The sequence below is a fragment of the Brassica napus genome, chromosome C5, assembly GCF_020379485.1.
Source record: "Brassica napus cultivar Da-Ae chromosome C5, Da-Ae, whole genome shotgun sequence".
Classification (NCBI taxonomy): Eukaryota; Viridiplantae; Streptophyta; class Magnoliopsida; order Brassicales; family Brassicaceae; genus Brassica; species Brassica napus.
The window spans coordinates 6,653,136-6,669,624 of NC_063448.1; the positions used below are offsets into that span (position 1 = coordinate 6,653,136).

General features: G+C 33.6%; 1 protein-coding gene and 1 long non-coding RNA gene across 3 annotated transcripts; one reads left to right on the top strand and one right to left on the bottom strand.

Annotated features, from left to right (window-relative positions):
* Positions 1 to 400: 400 nt before the first annotated feature.
* LOC125587472 lies at positions 401 to 1,845 on the bottom strand. Its single transcript, XR_007323762.1, has 2 exons — positions 1,423 to 1,845; positions 401 to 1,352 (listed from the first exon to the last, which is right to left on the bottom strand). It is a non-coding gene; the product is annotated as an uncharacterized LOC125587472 (long non-coding RNA).
* Positions 1,846 to 5,685: 3,840 nt separating this feature from the next.
* On the top strand, positions 5,686 to 11,281 carry LOC106430974 (phosphate transporter PHO1 homolog 3-like). 2 transcript variants are annotated; one of them, XM_048758050.1, is made up of 13 exons: positions 6,125 to 6,392; positions 6,747 to 6,807; positions 8,473 to 8,821; positions 8,902 to 8,950; positions 9,016 to 9,087; positions 9,184 to 9,313; positions 9,394 to 9,514; positions 9,593 to 9,851; positions 9,946 to 10,050; positions 10,164 to 10,358; positions 10,438 to 10,719; positions 10,802 to 10,938; positions 11,046 to 11,281. In XM_048758050.1, the coding sequence occupies exons 1-13, from the start codon at positions 6,363 to 6,365 to the stop codon at positions 11,143 to 11,145; spliced, it is 1,890 nt and encodes a 629-aa protein (XP_048614007.1). In that variant the 5' UTR covers positions 6,125 to 6,362; the 3' UTR covers positions 11,146 to 11,281. The 2 variants fall into 2 exon arrangements, with proteins under 2 accessions (XP_048614006.1, XP_048614007.1); XM_048758049.1 differs by lacking the exon at positions 6,747 to 6,807 and having other exon boundaries at positions 5,686 to 6,392.
* The last annotated feature ends 5,208 nt before the right edge of the window (positions 11,282 to 16,489 follow it).

Consider the following 16,489-nt stretch of genomic DNA (forward strand, 5'->3'; position numbering starts at 1 on the left):
GCTGATGGTTAGCTTTACAATTTCGTTGGTTTCTTTTTCCTATTATGTTGGATGGATTATTTTAGCTAACAAATATCGCAACAGAGCGCTGACAATAACTCTAATAGATTTATATATACATGTAGAATTGGAAGTTTGGTGAAAACATGAACAAGTACTTCTGTCACGCTATTGGACAGTTATACGTCATTTCAAGAGAATTGATTTCTTATATTTCCCATAATCAGTAAAATTTTAACTGTTTTGTCTACTTTGCATTCATACCTCATTCTCCATCTAACTTCTTGGTGCTACTATATAATGATCAAGTCATTTTCTGCACAAATAAGCAAGTGGGGATGAAAAGAATAAGAAGCAAATGGTGAAAAATGATTCGAGCAAATTAGTGGCAACACAGAGCTAAGCGAGATAAAAATATCAATCAATAAAGAATGAAAGAAGAATGAGCAGGGTTAAGTTATTACACAAGCCAAAACTAAGACAAATCAAACGACAGAACGTGAAAACAAATGTAAATAAGACAAGAGGAGATGGTGAAGATAAAATACATTGAAAAACTGAATGCTAGATTAGTAAGCAAGAGACAAAAATAGATTAAAATGCAAAAATTCCGCGTCTTGGCGCGGATAACGATCCCTAGTGAAAATAACAACGCAGGAAACAAAGGGGGAAGATGAAGAGAAGATAAGGGAGTCGATGTCAGAAAGAATTCCGAAGAGTTCCATCGTCGATGATCTCCTGTTGATTGCTCGAGCAAGCACTTGTAAATCTGTGCGCAGACAGATGTGAGAGAAGCTAAGGGATGCCGCGTGAAGTAGGGCTTCACGAATCGCAAGCGCTTCAGCCATGCACGGAGAAGAGACATGATCTTGGGCAGCGGAGGCACGAGCGAGCTCTGTGTTTGCTTGATCGCTGAAAATCCAGGCCTACCCAGCCGATCTGGCTTCCGATTTCCAAGCCGCATCAGAATTACAGAAAACGGTTTCTGGTGAATTAGGCACGATCCGATTCAACGAGGTCAGACTGTGGGCGACAGGAGGGCGAAAAGGTTGAGCTGATTCCCACTCCTTCATTGCACTGATGGCTTGTGAAAGCAGTTCCTGGGGTGGGATCGTTCTTGATTCAAAAATATATTTGTTACGCGAGATCCAAAGATACCAGCAAATCGAGGGAAAGACATTTGCCCAAGATACCATGGGGGGCAGAGCTTTCCAGAGATAGGAGGCTTGAAGGGTACTTGCAAGGGTGGAGTCTTGGGTTGCAATAAACTCGGAGGTCCAAGGACCTCGAGCCCACACCTCTTTCGCGTAGCTACAGTGGAAGAGCAGATGTTCCATCGATGTAACATAAATCTATAAACTGATAAAAATTAACTATAGATCGAATTAAAAAAATTATCTTATACTAAACAACATACCTCACCTGGTAAAAGGCTTTTTGATTCAATCAATAGTCTAAAAGTTTTGCATAATTTTGAACCGCACTTACTGTTGTTTTATTAATTTTTGTGGAAAACAAAAAACTCAGTTTTCGAATGGTAAAAACGGATCAGGCGATGTTATGGTACAGTATATTCAAGTGCGGTTTTATAGGATAAACACGTTGTTATTAAAGTTTGAATGATAAGAAAGTGATATGCGCTGTGGAACAAATATTTGAATGATAAAAAATATAAATAATATGGATTATAATATAATTAATTAAAAATACAACAAAAGTATAATAATTATTTAGCTGTATAATTATAAATTTTAAGTTATTAATATAAATTTGTTGTAAACATAGTTAATAAAATTAATACTTTATATATAGTTTCAAAATTTTCTAAATTAAAGTTATATATATATATATATATGTATATGAGTATATCATGTATATACTATACAAAATCAAAAATATCTTCTAACCACACCATTATTAAGGTATGTGCGTTTAAGATATAAATAACAAACAGCTTAAGGTGTGGTTCTGATGATTTGACGGTCCCGCATATTTGTTTTATCTGTTTTTTTATTTTTTATTTTTTTACGGCGAAGTATCCTTCTATTATTTAAATTTGAAGTGGTCTGTTGATTTGTTTTATCCGTTTAAATGGATACATTTGTACTTTTTTCATTATGCACTTGAAGCGCTATAAACACTCGTATCCTAAAACTTATGTACGAATGGAGATCAAAATGTATCCACCTGTATTGCGTATACATAGTCCACTTAAGACATTCATAGGTTATAGTGTGAAACAGTTACATTTAACATAGTCTGATGCTATAACTACGAAATACCTTTTTGAATTAATTTAGCGTTTAAGTAGTTTAATTAACTATATTTGTTTTCACAAAAATAAAAATAAAATTGTATTTTGTGTAATTATGTTATTAAATTTATATATCATAAAATTTTATATGTTTTCTAAATTTAGTTTTTCGAACACTTTTCTAAATTTTAGTTAATATAAATTATTAATTAATGTAGAATATAAAAAAGTTTTAAAACACATAAAACTGATTTAAAATACAACAAGTTACGCAAATAAACACTAAAAACAGAAACATGGATACAAAAAATATAATTTTGAAGGCAAAGATAAACTTAAACAATAATCTAATAGCCTGAGAATTTTTTTTTTACCTCCGTTCAACTAATTATAATACGAAATTTAATCTTCTTGATCATTGGTGACATTTGATTTTTATTTTCAATTTGTTTACTTTTAGATGATTTTCCTTCAGTTTGATCTATTTGATATTAAGATGTTCGATATTGTGATCCATGATATTAATATTGGATACTTATTGTGTGTTCTTAAAATTGGCTTGTTTGTACTCATTTTCTCAAAATTTATATTTTTTTTTCTTTCTTTTTACTTTCGATATATACTCACGAAACACTAGATGAGTTATAAAGTTTAGTTACAGAATTTAAATCTGTGAATAACAATTAAGTTATATGTTATAAGGATAATGAGTATTTATCGGAACATTAAATAACTAAAAGGATTTTTGATTTAATACTATAATAAAAAATGATTGTGATATTTGGTATTATAGTTCGAGATGAAGTTGTTTTAATACTAAACTTATATTCAAATGTATAGTTTTGATACTCCCTCCGTTTCAATATAGTTGATATTTTAGGTGGTTATTATTATTTCATAATAGATTATGTTTTCACATATCTATGTAACTTTAACTTTATCAAAAACTGTGTAGCCAATTTTGTTTTTACTATGTTTATTTATAATTAAATAAATTAGTTTTAAATTATATTTTCAATAATTATTTTTAGAAAATATAATTTTTTTAATATATGTGTAAAGAGTCAAAACTTCATCTAGTATAAAACGGATGGAGTATTAAAATAGTGCTATAGTGGGAGATGATTTACAATACCATTCTCTAGCATTTATTATGACCTCCATAAAATCTTACTGGATACCTTAATGATGTCCCCCTCTATTTCTTTCTGCCCGGCTGTTTCACAACTTTTTGGCTGTTGTTTAAGAAACTATGCTGACATACTTTTTTTTTGCTAAATTGTAAATGTCATTAATTAAAATAAGCATTTTATCTTTACAAAGGAAAAGACTTTTATATACATCTTTCTTGGCAAAAATTAAATAAAAACAAGAAAGGATATAGTTGCTAGACTATTGGTGAGAATTAGAAATCTCATCCAAAAGGCCATGAGGTTGGTGAATGAGCGCTTGTTGCGCCTTGTAGTAATCTGAAAGTTTCGGTTTGCGAGAGGTGAGTGTTGTTATGGAGAGCATTGTTCCTTTGACTCCAACTATTTGGCGTACTTGAACAACTATTGTGGTAGTAAACTAGTAATCAATAATTTGTCAGTCTTGTGTTTCTTATTCTCTTTTCTTTTTTTCATTCTTCACGTACGTACGTGGTTTACGTTGAATAAATCCATGCAACGTTAGTTACCATATATTACTTGCATAGTTGCATGTAATCATCTTCATTAACTAGTTAACTATTCAATTTGGTTCCCAGATGAAATGACAACAATACTATCGACCTCCGCCATATGATATGTGTTCATAAAATGCGACTAGGGTCGTCCACTTGAATATAATAAACTAGATTAAGCTTGCGCGGAATAAACATTATATATATAAATTATTTTATGTATTATATGTTCTTACATATTATGAAATAATTAATATATATTGAATAATTAAAAGTCAGTAACTATTACATATATAATTAAACTAGTGCGAATGTATAAATCAATTTTATTAATCCAAACATTTTTTTAAAAAAATTTGATAGGATATGTACTTAAATTTAAATAATATTAACATACACAGTATATTTTTAATATTAATGTCAATTTTTTTTTAAATGATGCTTTCCACTCATATATTTTTTTTATCATGTGTATTTTTAATAACAAAAACTTTAAATTACTGATAACAAAATTTTCATTGTGGGATCAATAATTTTGGTAATTGATAATTTAAAAAAATTTATCAATGTTAGTTTAAAACTTTTATCAAAAAAAAAATTATTCAAAGTAAATTTTGAAACTAAAATATTTATTTATTCAATATGGTTTATAGATTAATTTAGAATGATATATATACATATATATTTAAAATCTTAATGATTAATTAAATTAGACTTCTACTTATATGATTTTGTAATCATTTGTATTTTGTCATAACAAAAATTTTAAACCATGGATCGCAAAATTTGAATGTGAGACTTTTAATAGTTTTAGTAATTTATAGTCATTTTTAAAAATTCAAAATATAAAATATACAGAAAAATCTAAATTTTTATAATATGGTTATTGTGTTTTTTAAAAAATTATTTTAATAGTTTTAAATTAAACAAATTTGATAGAAGATACATTTTTTTTATCAGATCTTTATTATTCAAAATTATTAATTTTCATATATACTTTACCTATATTAGACAATTCCGTAATCTTTATTTAAGGAAATAATAAATGATATTAATAATGAATTTATGGTTAGTTTAATAAAAAGCTTATTATATAATTAGATGGACCAACCTATTTCTCCAATAATTCTAAGAATCATCCTAATGATGACATGTGGCTACAAAAAGAAGTTGTAATGTTTCACAAATAATATATAGGGATAGACCACGCTGGTTAATGGACTATAGACCAACGTGGTTAATAGACATTTTGTCAATAAATAATTTTTTTTTCTAAATCATGAAAAGTGTTATATCATTTTATATGTATTAAAAGTATGTATGCTACTGTAAATACGGAAAAGTCTAAAAAGCCCTTTCTCAAAAAAAAAAAAAAAAATACGGAAACATATAATTATTTGTTTCAGATTCTGAAATGATCACCATATATAGTGGTAGTAACTGTATAAATCATAGTTGTAGTAAAATTAAATATTGCAAATTGTTGTATCATGAAAAACAAATATTTTGGACCGGTTAAAAGTTATAAAATATTGTTCATGTTTGAGTAAGAGACTATAAATGACATAAAAGTTTCACATCCATAGTTGAATAAATATTGAAGTTATAATATACTAGATGTAAAAGTCAATTAGTTCATTACCATTTAGTTTTAAATTACAAAATATACGAGTGTTTCGAAAAACAAAAACAATAATTACAAAATATATGATAATCCTAAATTTGACACTCTCCACCCACGAATAGGTGTATATATACAGACCATTACTCTGCTCCTCAGTCCTCATCAGAAACAAAAAAAATATAGACTTAAACAAAAAAAAAACTAAGACAGAGTCAAAATGAAGTTCGGTAAGGAGTTTTCATCTCAGATGGTGCCAGAGTGGCAACAAGCTTACATGGATTACGGTTCTCTCAAAAAAAATCTCAAAGAAATCATCGGGTTCAAACTCGGACAACCGGCCGATGCATTGCCTACTCGTGGTGGCGCCAATAATCACCACGGCGGAGGATTACACCGAAGAATGACTTTGTACAAGACGTTTAGCGGTTTACTCTCGATTCAGGGAAGACAAAGACGCGGCCATTCTCACGATGTGGAGGAAGGGTTACAGATGATGGCGACCACTGGGCCGATTCTGGTGGAGACCAACGCTGACGGCAGCTATGAAACTACGTTCCTGATGGTGAATGAGAAAGGAGGAGAGTACGAGTTGGTGTTTTTCCGGAGACTGGATGAGGAGTTCAATAAAGTGAGTAAGTTTTACAAAGAGGAAGTTGATAAAGTGTCGAAAGAGGAGAAGGAGCTTAACAAACAGATGGAAGCTTTTATAGCATTTCGTGCTAAAGTTGAGAATCAAGAAGGGAGTGGATGGCGATTCCAGGAACGTGGGGTTGAGTTCACTCGATTGACTTCCAACATCGCTACTTCCGCAGCGGCTATCTATGCTTCTTCTCCCGCGGGTGCTAAGTCCAGTAAGCTTTAATACACACACCTGTCTACTTTGGCATCACTTTTTCTGATAGTAAACAACGAGAGGTCCCATTTTTCTGTACGGTTTAATTAACTTTGATACTTCCTGAACCGGATTAGAATTACCCCCCCCCCCCCCCCCCCCCCCCCCCCCCTCCCCCCCGCCCCGGGTTTAAATGATAAACAAAGTAGTTTGTGATATTTGAAAATACTTGTTAGGTCATGATCTCTCTAGAACTCAACTGCCATTTTCAACAGAACTAAAATTCCACCTTTTGTCTATTTAAATCAAACTTTTATTCCTGTAAGTTTTGAAATGAATTTGTTTCTTCATGATTTTATATTTACGTTAATAGGGGTGTCAAAATGAGTTAACTCGCTCAGCTCAGCTCATAGTAAACTCGGATCTTTCACGAGGTAGCTCAGCTCATTTATTATATGAGCTTCAATATGTAAACTCGAACTCAGATCATCTAGATCATGAGTTAAATGAGTTAACTCGCGATCAAATATAAAAATCAAATTATAAAATTAATTATAAAATAAAATATAGAATAACATAATTTAAATTTTAAATATTTAAACTCCTAAACATTAATATGAAATACTGAATCAAACCAACACCTAAGAATAAATTAAATCAAAGCTAAATCAATGATTCAAAAATCTATTCTACATAAAAGTCTTGAGATGATTACGTATGAAAGTCTTTATCTATTCAAATCATAAAGATATATATTACGTATGAGAGTATTAGGAATATTTTGTTTTACATTTTAATTTTAAACATATATGATATGAGGATTGATATCAATATTTTTTTACATTTTATATATGCTTAAAACTTTTTCGTTTTACATTTTAATTTAGAAACTATTTTTTTCTTAAAAAAGAAAAATAGAAGTCATCCATATATATATATATATATTAAATACAAAAATGATCAAGCTCATGAGTTACTTCATGTTCATTAAAGATCGTTCATATAACTCGTGATTTAATTTAAGCTCAATCATAAAACTCATTTATTAAATGAACTTAGAAAACAATATTCATGCTCATGAAAAATCGAACTGAGTTGAGACAGCTCATGAGCTATAACTCATTTTGGCACCCCTATTTATGTACTAGATCTGCTTTGTTATACCCATATAATTTTTTTATAAATTAATGATATCATGATTTTCAATTAATTTTAATAAAATATTCTTATTTTAAAATAAGAAGAATGATTGTCTTAACGTTTTATCAGGCACCGTATTTATTTTTTATTATTTGATATTTTGTGTATCCAGAGTATATGACGTAGAATACTTTTAGTTGTTATAATTAGATCATCTTAAACCACATTTATTTAAAATATCTTTGTTATAAAGAAAAATTGTTGATAAGATTTCTACTCGGATGTGTTCATCTATAATAGAAAAAAATTATATTTTTTTATGAGGAACACATTAGAATAAAAACCATGTTTCTATTTATACCTCTACCATATAAATCTTTAAAATAAAAATGGACCAAAATGTCCTTAGAAAACCCTAAAAGTTATAGAGAAAAATAGCATTATTATATATATATATATATATATATATATTGGAGTAGAAACCATATTTCTATTTTTAACTTTATAATAAAGATATACAAATAGAGGTGGCTGAAGATGCTCTTAATGACCTTAAACGTTATATATTATTTCAGAGGTTTAAGGCAAATACCTCTTTGATTACACTATAAGTACGGGTCTGATCGCAGACAATGTTTTGAGCAAAAAACTTGTTTAACACTTCTAGAGATTTGATTAGTTATATGTTATCGCAAACAATGTGTTTGCTTGTGGTAGTGTGTGGTAGTAATTGATAGCGTACAATAACAATCACGATAAATGATTTTTACTGTTACATACCATTTTAAAATCAAAAGTTCATTTCCTTCGTTTTTTGCGATTATAGATGTAAAATTAAAAGAAATAAAATAATATTTTTTTAAACAACAAAAGTTATGTAAATAATTAAAAATTATAATCACAAAAAATTATAAAAAATGTATGTAGTATTGTTACCAAACCGAAATTTAAATTTGTAGAGGAAGTTGGAAGTCAAGCTCATATGGAGACAGTAGAGGAAGGAGAGTCGAGCAGAGCTGGGAAACTAAAAGATGATGAAGAAGCAGAAGATAATGGAGCTAGAGAAGAGTCCGATGAAGTGAATAAGAGCAGGACGAGAGCAGCGAGACCAGCTCCGTTAGATATTCTGGATGGAGTGAGGATCAACAACACCATAGAGACACCTCGTTCCACCTTTAGAGGAATTCTCAAAGTATCAAAGCCGACCGAGTTAGTATATAACAGAGAAAATCTGAAGAAAGCCGAGCAGATGCTCATAGAAGCTTTCAGCGTGTTTTATCAAAAACTTCGGCTTCTCAAAAGCTACAGGTGCGTACGGGACTGTTGTGAATTCTATAATCTTTTTTTGTTTGTCTATGACTGATGGGTTTTAAATCATGTATATGAAGCTTTTTGAATGTAAAGGCGGTCTCGAAGATATTGAAGAAGTACGATAAGGTAATATAATATTTGAGACTTTGACTTGGGGTTATATATAATATGACTGAAACTGTGTTTTATAGATAACTTCGAGGGATGCAACAAAGCCTTACATGAAAATGGTTGATAGTTCATACCTGGGAAGCTCTGATGAAGTAAGATGTTTATGAGATTCTTAACCAACAGGAAAAGTATCCTTGTTAAGTCCTCTGTTTTTATTTCCATCTTCTCTGGATCATTTGTTATAACAGGTTGTACGACTCATGGAGCATGTTGAAGCTACATTCATAAAACATTTTGCAAATGCTAATCGATCCAAAGGAATGAACATTTTACGGCCTAAAGCAAAACGAGAGAGACACAGACTTACATTCTCCACTGGTAAACTCAGAAAACTTGACTCAACTGGTTTTTATACAGTTCAAACTTTGTGGTTCTTATTATGAGGATATTGGTTTCAGGTTTCTCAGCTGGATGCATATTCTCTCTTATAGTGGCTCTTGCCGCGATCATTCGCACTCGAAATCTCTTGCAGGAGGAAGGCCAGGCGCAATACATGGATACTATGTTCCCACTTTATAGGTAAGAAGAAGATAGTAATCTTGTCATTTTTTTTTTCTTTCATTTAAATGCTAATGCCGTTTCTGCTGTTTCTTGCAGCTTGTTCGGTTTTATTGTGTTGCACATCATCATGTTTGCGGGAAATATATACTATTGGAGGCGATACAAAGTAAACTATTCCTTCATATTTGGGTTCAAGGAAGGAACTGAACTGGGTTACCGACAAGTCCTCCTTGTGGCGTTCAGCACTGGCGTCCTTGCATTGCTTTGTGTTCTTGCAAATCTTGACATGGAGGTAGATCCTGTAACAAAAGACTATCAAGCATTCACCGAACTTCTTCCTCTGATCCTACTTCTTGTAAGTTTGGAGTTTTTATGTTCCTAAAACAAACCAGCCATAAAACACAGGCATTGTAAATAACTATGTTCTATTTTGTTTTCAACATGTGCAGGGTATATTTGCGGTCCTAGTCATGCCATTCAACTTCTTTTACCGGTCCAATCGCATATTCTTCCTCACTTGTCTGCTTCATTGCATGGCCGCTCCTCTTTACAAAGTAAACCAAATAACATCATTGACCAAAGAGAAAGAAATCTTGTAATTTCCTATAATATATATATTAGTAAGTCTTTTTAACCGTCCATTTTCCCCCAATTATGCTTCTTACAGGTAACATTGCCTGATTTCTTCCTGGGAGATCAATTAACTAGCCAGGTTCAAGCTTTACGAAGCATCGAGTTCTACATCTGTTACTATGGTTGGGGCGACTTCAGACACCGAAACAACACTTGTAACAAGTCTGGTGCGTACAAAGGTTTCTTCTTCATTGTTGCTGTCATCCCTTATGTCTCTCGCCTCCTTCAGGTACATAGCTTCTTTTCTCTAAAATAAAAATCAACTCTAGCATTCATTCGTTTGTTAACTAAACATGTACGCAATACAGTGCCTGAGACGGCTGTTTGAAGAGGAAAACCCGGAGCAAGGATGGAACGGACTCAAGTACTTCTTGACTATAGTGGCAATCTGCTTGAGAACTGCTTACAGTATCCAGCAAGGTCAAATCGCTTGGAGGGTTTTAGCAGCTATCTCTTCAGCTGCAGCTGCCATATTCTGCACTTACTGGGACTTTATCCATGATTGGGGTCTTCTAAAGCGGACATCCAAAAACCGCTGGCTTCGAGATAAACTCCTCATTCCTCAAAAGAAAGTATACTTCATCGCGATGGTGAGTCCGAGAACCAACAACAAAATATATTGGTTCCATCGTGATATGTTTCATTGCAACTGATGTTTAGAACATGTATCAGATTTTGAATGTCCTGCTGAGATTTGCATGGATTCAAACGGTTATGGACTTCAACTTCTCATTCATGCATAAACAGACGATGGTTGCTGTTGTTGCTAGTCTTGAGATCATTCGTCGTGGTATATGGAATTTCTTCAGGTGAAAAAGAACCCTCAAAACTTATATCAATCATTCCACAATCTGTTTTGTACCGTTAATAACTCTTTGTTTTTTTTTTGTTTTGTTCTTGGTCTGGTGAAAAACAGGTTAGAGAATGAGCATTTGAACAATGTCGGGAAATACCGAGCCTTCAAGTCCGTTCCATTACCATTCAACTACGATAAAGATGAAGATAAAGACGATTAGTACTTTCAGAAGAAGTCAATATACTCTTTAATTACCAAAACTGTTTACACTGTCTTATCTTTTCTGTTCTTCACTTTTTATTTTGTGTCACATGAAAAATGTAAGGTAGGATTATAAACATAAGGTTCGATCTCTAGTGTTAAATTGTGTAGAAAAAATATAGTATCTTCAAACTCTTCTCTTCAGTTGTATATGATTATGTCTATTCAACATAAGGTTCTCACTACAAGAAAACGTGCCCATAACAACGAACATTTACAACGAAAATATTTCGTCGTAAATTTACATGGTCTTTAAAACGAAATTACGAGTAATCTAACTTTCGTCGTAAACGCCATGTAAATTTATATGACGAACTGATTTCGTCGTAAATTTCATGTAAGTTTACGACGAATGTACGTGGAATAAGAAATACGTCGTAATCATTACATCGACATTACAACGAAGCATGTTACCGTTATATTTAGGTGAAAACGTGTATTCAATGTGCTTTAACTTACCTAATTTCGTCGTAAAGTCATTGTAAATAATATGTTAAAACCATGTAAAATCCATGTAAAATATTCCTTGTAAAATCGTTGTTATATTTCAACTACCCAACTCGAAAATTTCTCTATATATATGTCATTTCTCACAACTCTCTTCCTCACAACACACAAACGGGAGAAAAAAAATCCGAAAAAAAATCAGAAAAAAAAGATTTCAAAAAAAAATCTAAGAAAAAAATGGCCGGTGGCGGTAGTATTTACGAGTTACGGAGTTGGATGTATTTGCACAAAGATTCCTACGGGAGGGTGACGAACGCATTTCTGAGCGGGCTAGAGACATTCATGCACCAGGCGGGATGTACACCGATCACACAGGAAAGCGGTAAGATGTTCTGCCCCTGTCGGAAATGCAAGAATTCAAAATTTGCACGTAGTGAAACTGTATGGAAGCATTTAGTAAACAGAGGATTTACACCACAGTACTACATTTGGTATCAACATGGAGAGGGTTATGGGGGAAATGAAGCTAGTAGTAGTAATAATAATTTTGAGGATGGTCATCATAGTGAAGAACCGAATCATTTGATTAATGAATATAATTATCATCAAGATCATGAGCAGATGGTAGATCATGATAGGGTTCAAGATATGATTAGTGATGCATTTTTAGAAACAACTACAACAATAGCTGATGGAACTGGAAATGTAGAAGAACCTAATTTGGATGCAAAAAGGTTTTATGAAATGCTAGATGCTGCAAATCAACCAATCTACACTGGTTGTAGAGAAGGTCTCTCTAAATTGTCTCTAGCAGCTAGGATGATGAATATTAAAACGGATCATAATTTACCTGAGAATTGCATGGATGCATGGGCGGAGTTGTTTAAAGAGTATTTGCCAGAAGACAACGTGTCTGCTGAATCTTATTATGAGATTCAGAAATTGGTTTATAGTCTTGGGTTGCCTTCGGAGATGATTGATGTTTGCATCGACAACTGCATGATCTACTGGAAAGAAGATGACAAGTTAGAAGAGTGTCGATTCTGCAAAAAACCACGATTCAAACCGCAAGGCCGTGGGAGGAATAGGGTACCGTACCAAAGGATGTGGTACCTACCAATTACAGACAGATTGAAAAGATTATATCAATCTGAGAGGACTGCTGCATCGATGAGGTGGCATGCGGAACATGTCCAGAGAGATGGTGAGGTTGCACATCCATCAGACGCAAGAGCGTGGAAACATTTCAACAAGGTACACACAGATTTTGCTACAAATATTCGGAATGTCTATCTTGGGTTATGCACCGATGGATTTAGTCCATTTGGAATGTCTGGTAGACAATATTCTTTGTGGCCAGTCATTCTTACGCCGTACAATTTACCGCCGGATATGTGCATGGAACAAGAATTTCTATTTTTGACCATATTAATCCCTGGGCCGAAGCATCCAAAACGGTCTCTTGATGTTTTTCTTCAACCGTTGATAGAAGAGCTAAAGCAATTGTGGTCAGAAGGGGTGAGGACGTACGATTGTTCCTTGAAAAACAATTTTACGATGCGAGCAGTTCTGCTGTGGACGATAAGTGATTTCCCTGCTTATGGGATGTTGTCTGGCTGGACAACACATGGAAGATTATCTTGTCCATATTGTCTTGGATCGACGGATGCTTTTCAACTGAAGAATGGTAGGAAGAGTTGTTGGTTTGACTGTCATCGTCGCTTTCTTCCACTTGCCCATCCGTACAGAAGAAATAAGACATTGTTTCGGCACAAAAAAAATTGTCAGAGACGGTCCTCCTCCATATCTCACCGGCCAGCAGATCGAAGCAGACATTGATTATTACGGAGCTCAGGAAACAGTTAAAGTTGGAGGAAATTGGCATGTTCCTGGAAATATGCCTGATGGATATGGTGTGTCTCACAATTGGCATAAGAAGAGTATATTTTGGGAGCTACCCTATTGGAAGGATCTTCTCTTACGCCATAATCTGGATGTCATGCATATTGAGAAGAACTTTTTTGAGAACATCAGGAATACATTACTTAACGTCCCTGGAAAGACAAAAGATAACAAAAAGTCAATGATGGACTTACCTGATATTTGCTCAAGAAGTGAGTTACATATCAAGAGCAATGGAAACGTTCATGTTCCCATCTTCCGGTTGTCATCAGAAGCCAAAACAACCTTGTTTGACTGGGTTGCATCAGAAGTTAAGTTTCCTGATGGTTATGTTTCAAATCTGTCAAGATGTGTTGAACGAGGTCAAAAGTTCTCCGGAATGAAGAGTCATGATTGTCATGTGTTTATGCAACGACTACTTCCATTTGCTTTTGCCGAGCTCCTTCCAGCAAATATCCATGAAGCACTTGCAGGTAATTATAAAACGTTAATATATATACATATGTTATGAAATGTTATTAATTTGATTACTTTTTCAATATACAGCCATAGGCGCTTTTTTCAGAGATCTCAGCACACGTACGTTCAAGGAAGAAGTCATCGAACAACTTCATCATAACATTCCGATCATATTGTGCAACCTGGAGAAGATATTTCCTCCTTCATTTTTTGACGTCATGGAGCATCTAGTTGTCCACCTACCGTATGAAGCATTGCTTCGTGGACCTATTCACAACGGATGGATGTATCCGTATGAGCGACAGATGAAACATTTGAAGGGGAAAGCAAGAAATCTTGCAAAGGTGGAAGGTTCAATAGTTGCGGGAAGTTTGACAGCCGAAACATCTAACTTCACATCATACTACTTTGCTCCAACTGTCCGTACGAGGAAAAGAGTTCCTAGAAGATATGATGATGGTGGAGTGCCGACATCATATCCTATTGATGGTGTTCCTGACATTTTCTGCGAAATTGCACGGTTTGGTGATAAAACGAAAGAAGTATGGTGGTCATGTGAAGAGGATAAACATAGTGCCCACACTTATATTCTGCTCAACTGCGAGGATGCAGTGACCCGTTACTTTGAAAAGTAAATATTTTTGTGAATGTTAATTATATGAATTGCAGTTAATTATGTATGACTTGATTATTTGTTTAATTTGCAGCATGTTTGTATCTCAAGTTGAAGAAGCAATACCAGGAATATCTGCAACTGATGTGGACACACGTAAAGATAAGCACTTTGTCAAGTGGTTAAAATCACAGGTACGTAATATATCTCATACATTGATTAATTAAGTAAGTGTTTTGATACTTCAATATTAATTAAGAATAACTGCTTTTTGCAGGTTGATTATGACGATCCTTATTATCCCGTATGGTTTCACGAATTGGTTCAAGGTCCAGTTGCAAAGGTCACCACATCACCTATGTATTTCACACGAGGATTTACCTTTCACACATACGAGTATGGGAGACATCGGGCAACGAGTAACTACGGAATATGTGTGAAAGATGAAACGGACTTTTACGGGATCTTGCAGGAGATTATTGAAGTGGAATTTCCGGGGTTATTGAAGCTAAAATGCGTCCTCTTCAAATGTGAATGGTTCGATCCTGTTGTGAACCGAGGGATTCGGTATAACAAATTTGGTGTTGTGGATGTCAATTTTGGGAGAAGATACAACAAATTTGAGCCTTTCATTTTAGCTTCACAAGCCAAGCAAGTAAGCTTCCTTCCTTATCCTCAGCTTCGAACTTCCGGGATAAACTGGTTAGCTTCTATCAAAATTACACCTCGTGGACGCATTGTCGCTGGAGAAGAACCGCCCTTTCAAGAAGAAGACGCTATCAATGAAGTTGAGGTACCAGAATAACCAACTGATGAAATCCTTTTGATCGACCCGCAAAACTTTCAATATGAAGATATTCCCGAAGATACGACAGATGAAGCACGTGAAGACGAGTTCGAGAGAAGCGACGATGATGATTGTAATGATAGTGATGAGAACGAAAACGATTTAGAGTGATGTAATATTGATGAGAACGAAAACGATTTAGAGTGATGTAATATATGTCTCTGATGTTGTATTTCTCTATTGTAACGTATGTTTAAAGAAATATTGTTTTTTTACCATCCTAATGTATGTGTAACAAATGTTGTTTTATATAATATGTATTTGTATTAATTTTAAAAAAATTATTTGAAGTTTTAGGGTTTTAGAGTTTAAGTTGGAGAAAGAGCACAAAGTAGTAGAGAAGAAGAGATATGATGTTAGATGATATGTGACTTTGGGGTCTAGGGATTTCATTCTCGGTGTTTAGGGTTAAGCGTTGTAAAATCGTCGTAAACCGATGTTTCGACGTAATTTCGTCGTAAATGGAAAAACGCGAGCCTGATAACTTCGTTGTAAACGTGGGCCTTGTAAATTCGTCGTAAACCAATGTTTCGACGTAATTTTGTCATAAATCGAAAAACGCGGGCCTGGTAACTTCGTCGTAAATGAAAAAACACGGGCCTGGTAACTTCGTCGTAATGTTACTTAATGTATGAGTTGTCTTGTATAATATCTATTTCTTAAGGTAAAAATTTTTATTTTGTTGAAGTTAAGGGTTTTAGTTGGATAAAGAGGATGAAAGTATGAATGAGTGATAATGGTAAGGATGATAACTTTGGGGTTTAGGGATTTGATTTTCGTGGTTTCATACTTTCCTCGTAAATTCGTTGTAAATAAAAACACGGGCCTGGTAACTTCGTCGTAACATAAAATATTATTTCCATGTAAATTCGTCGTAACATAAAATACTATTTCCTAGTAACTTCGTCGTAAATGAAAAAACACGGGCCTGGTAACTTTGTCGTAAATGAAAAAACACGGGCCTGGTAACTTCGTCGTAAACCAAAACACGGGCCTGGTAACTTCGTCGTAAACGAAAACACGGGTCTGGTAACT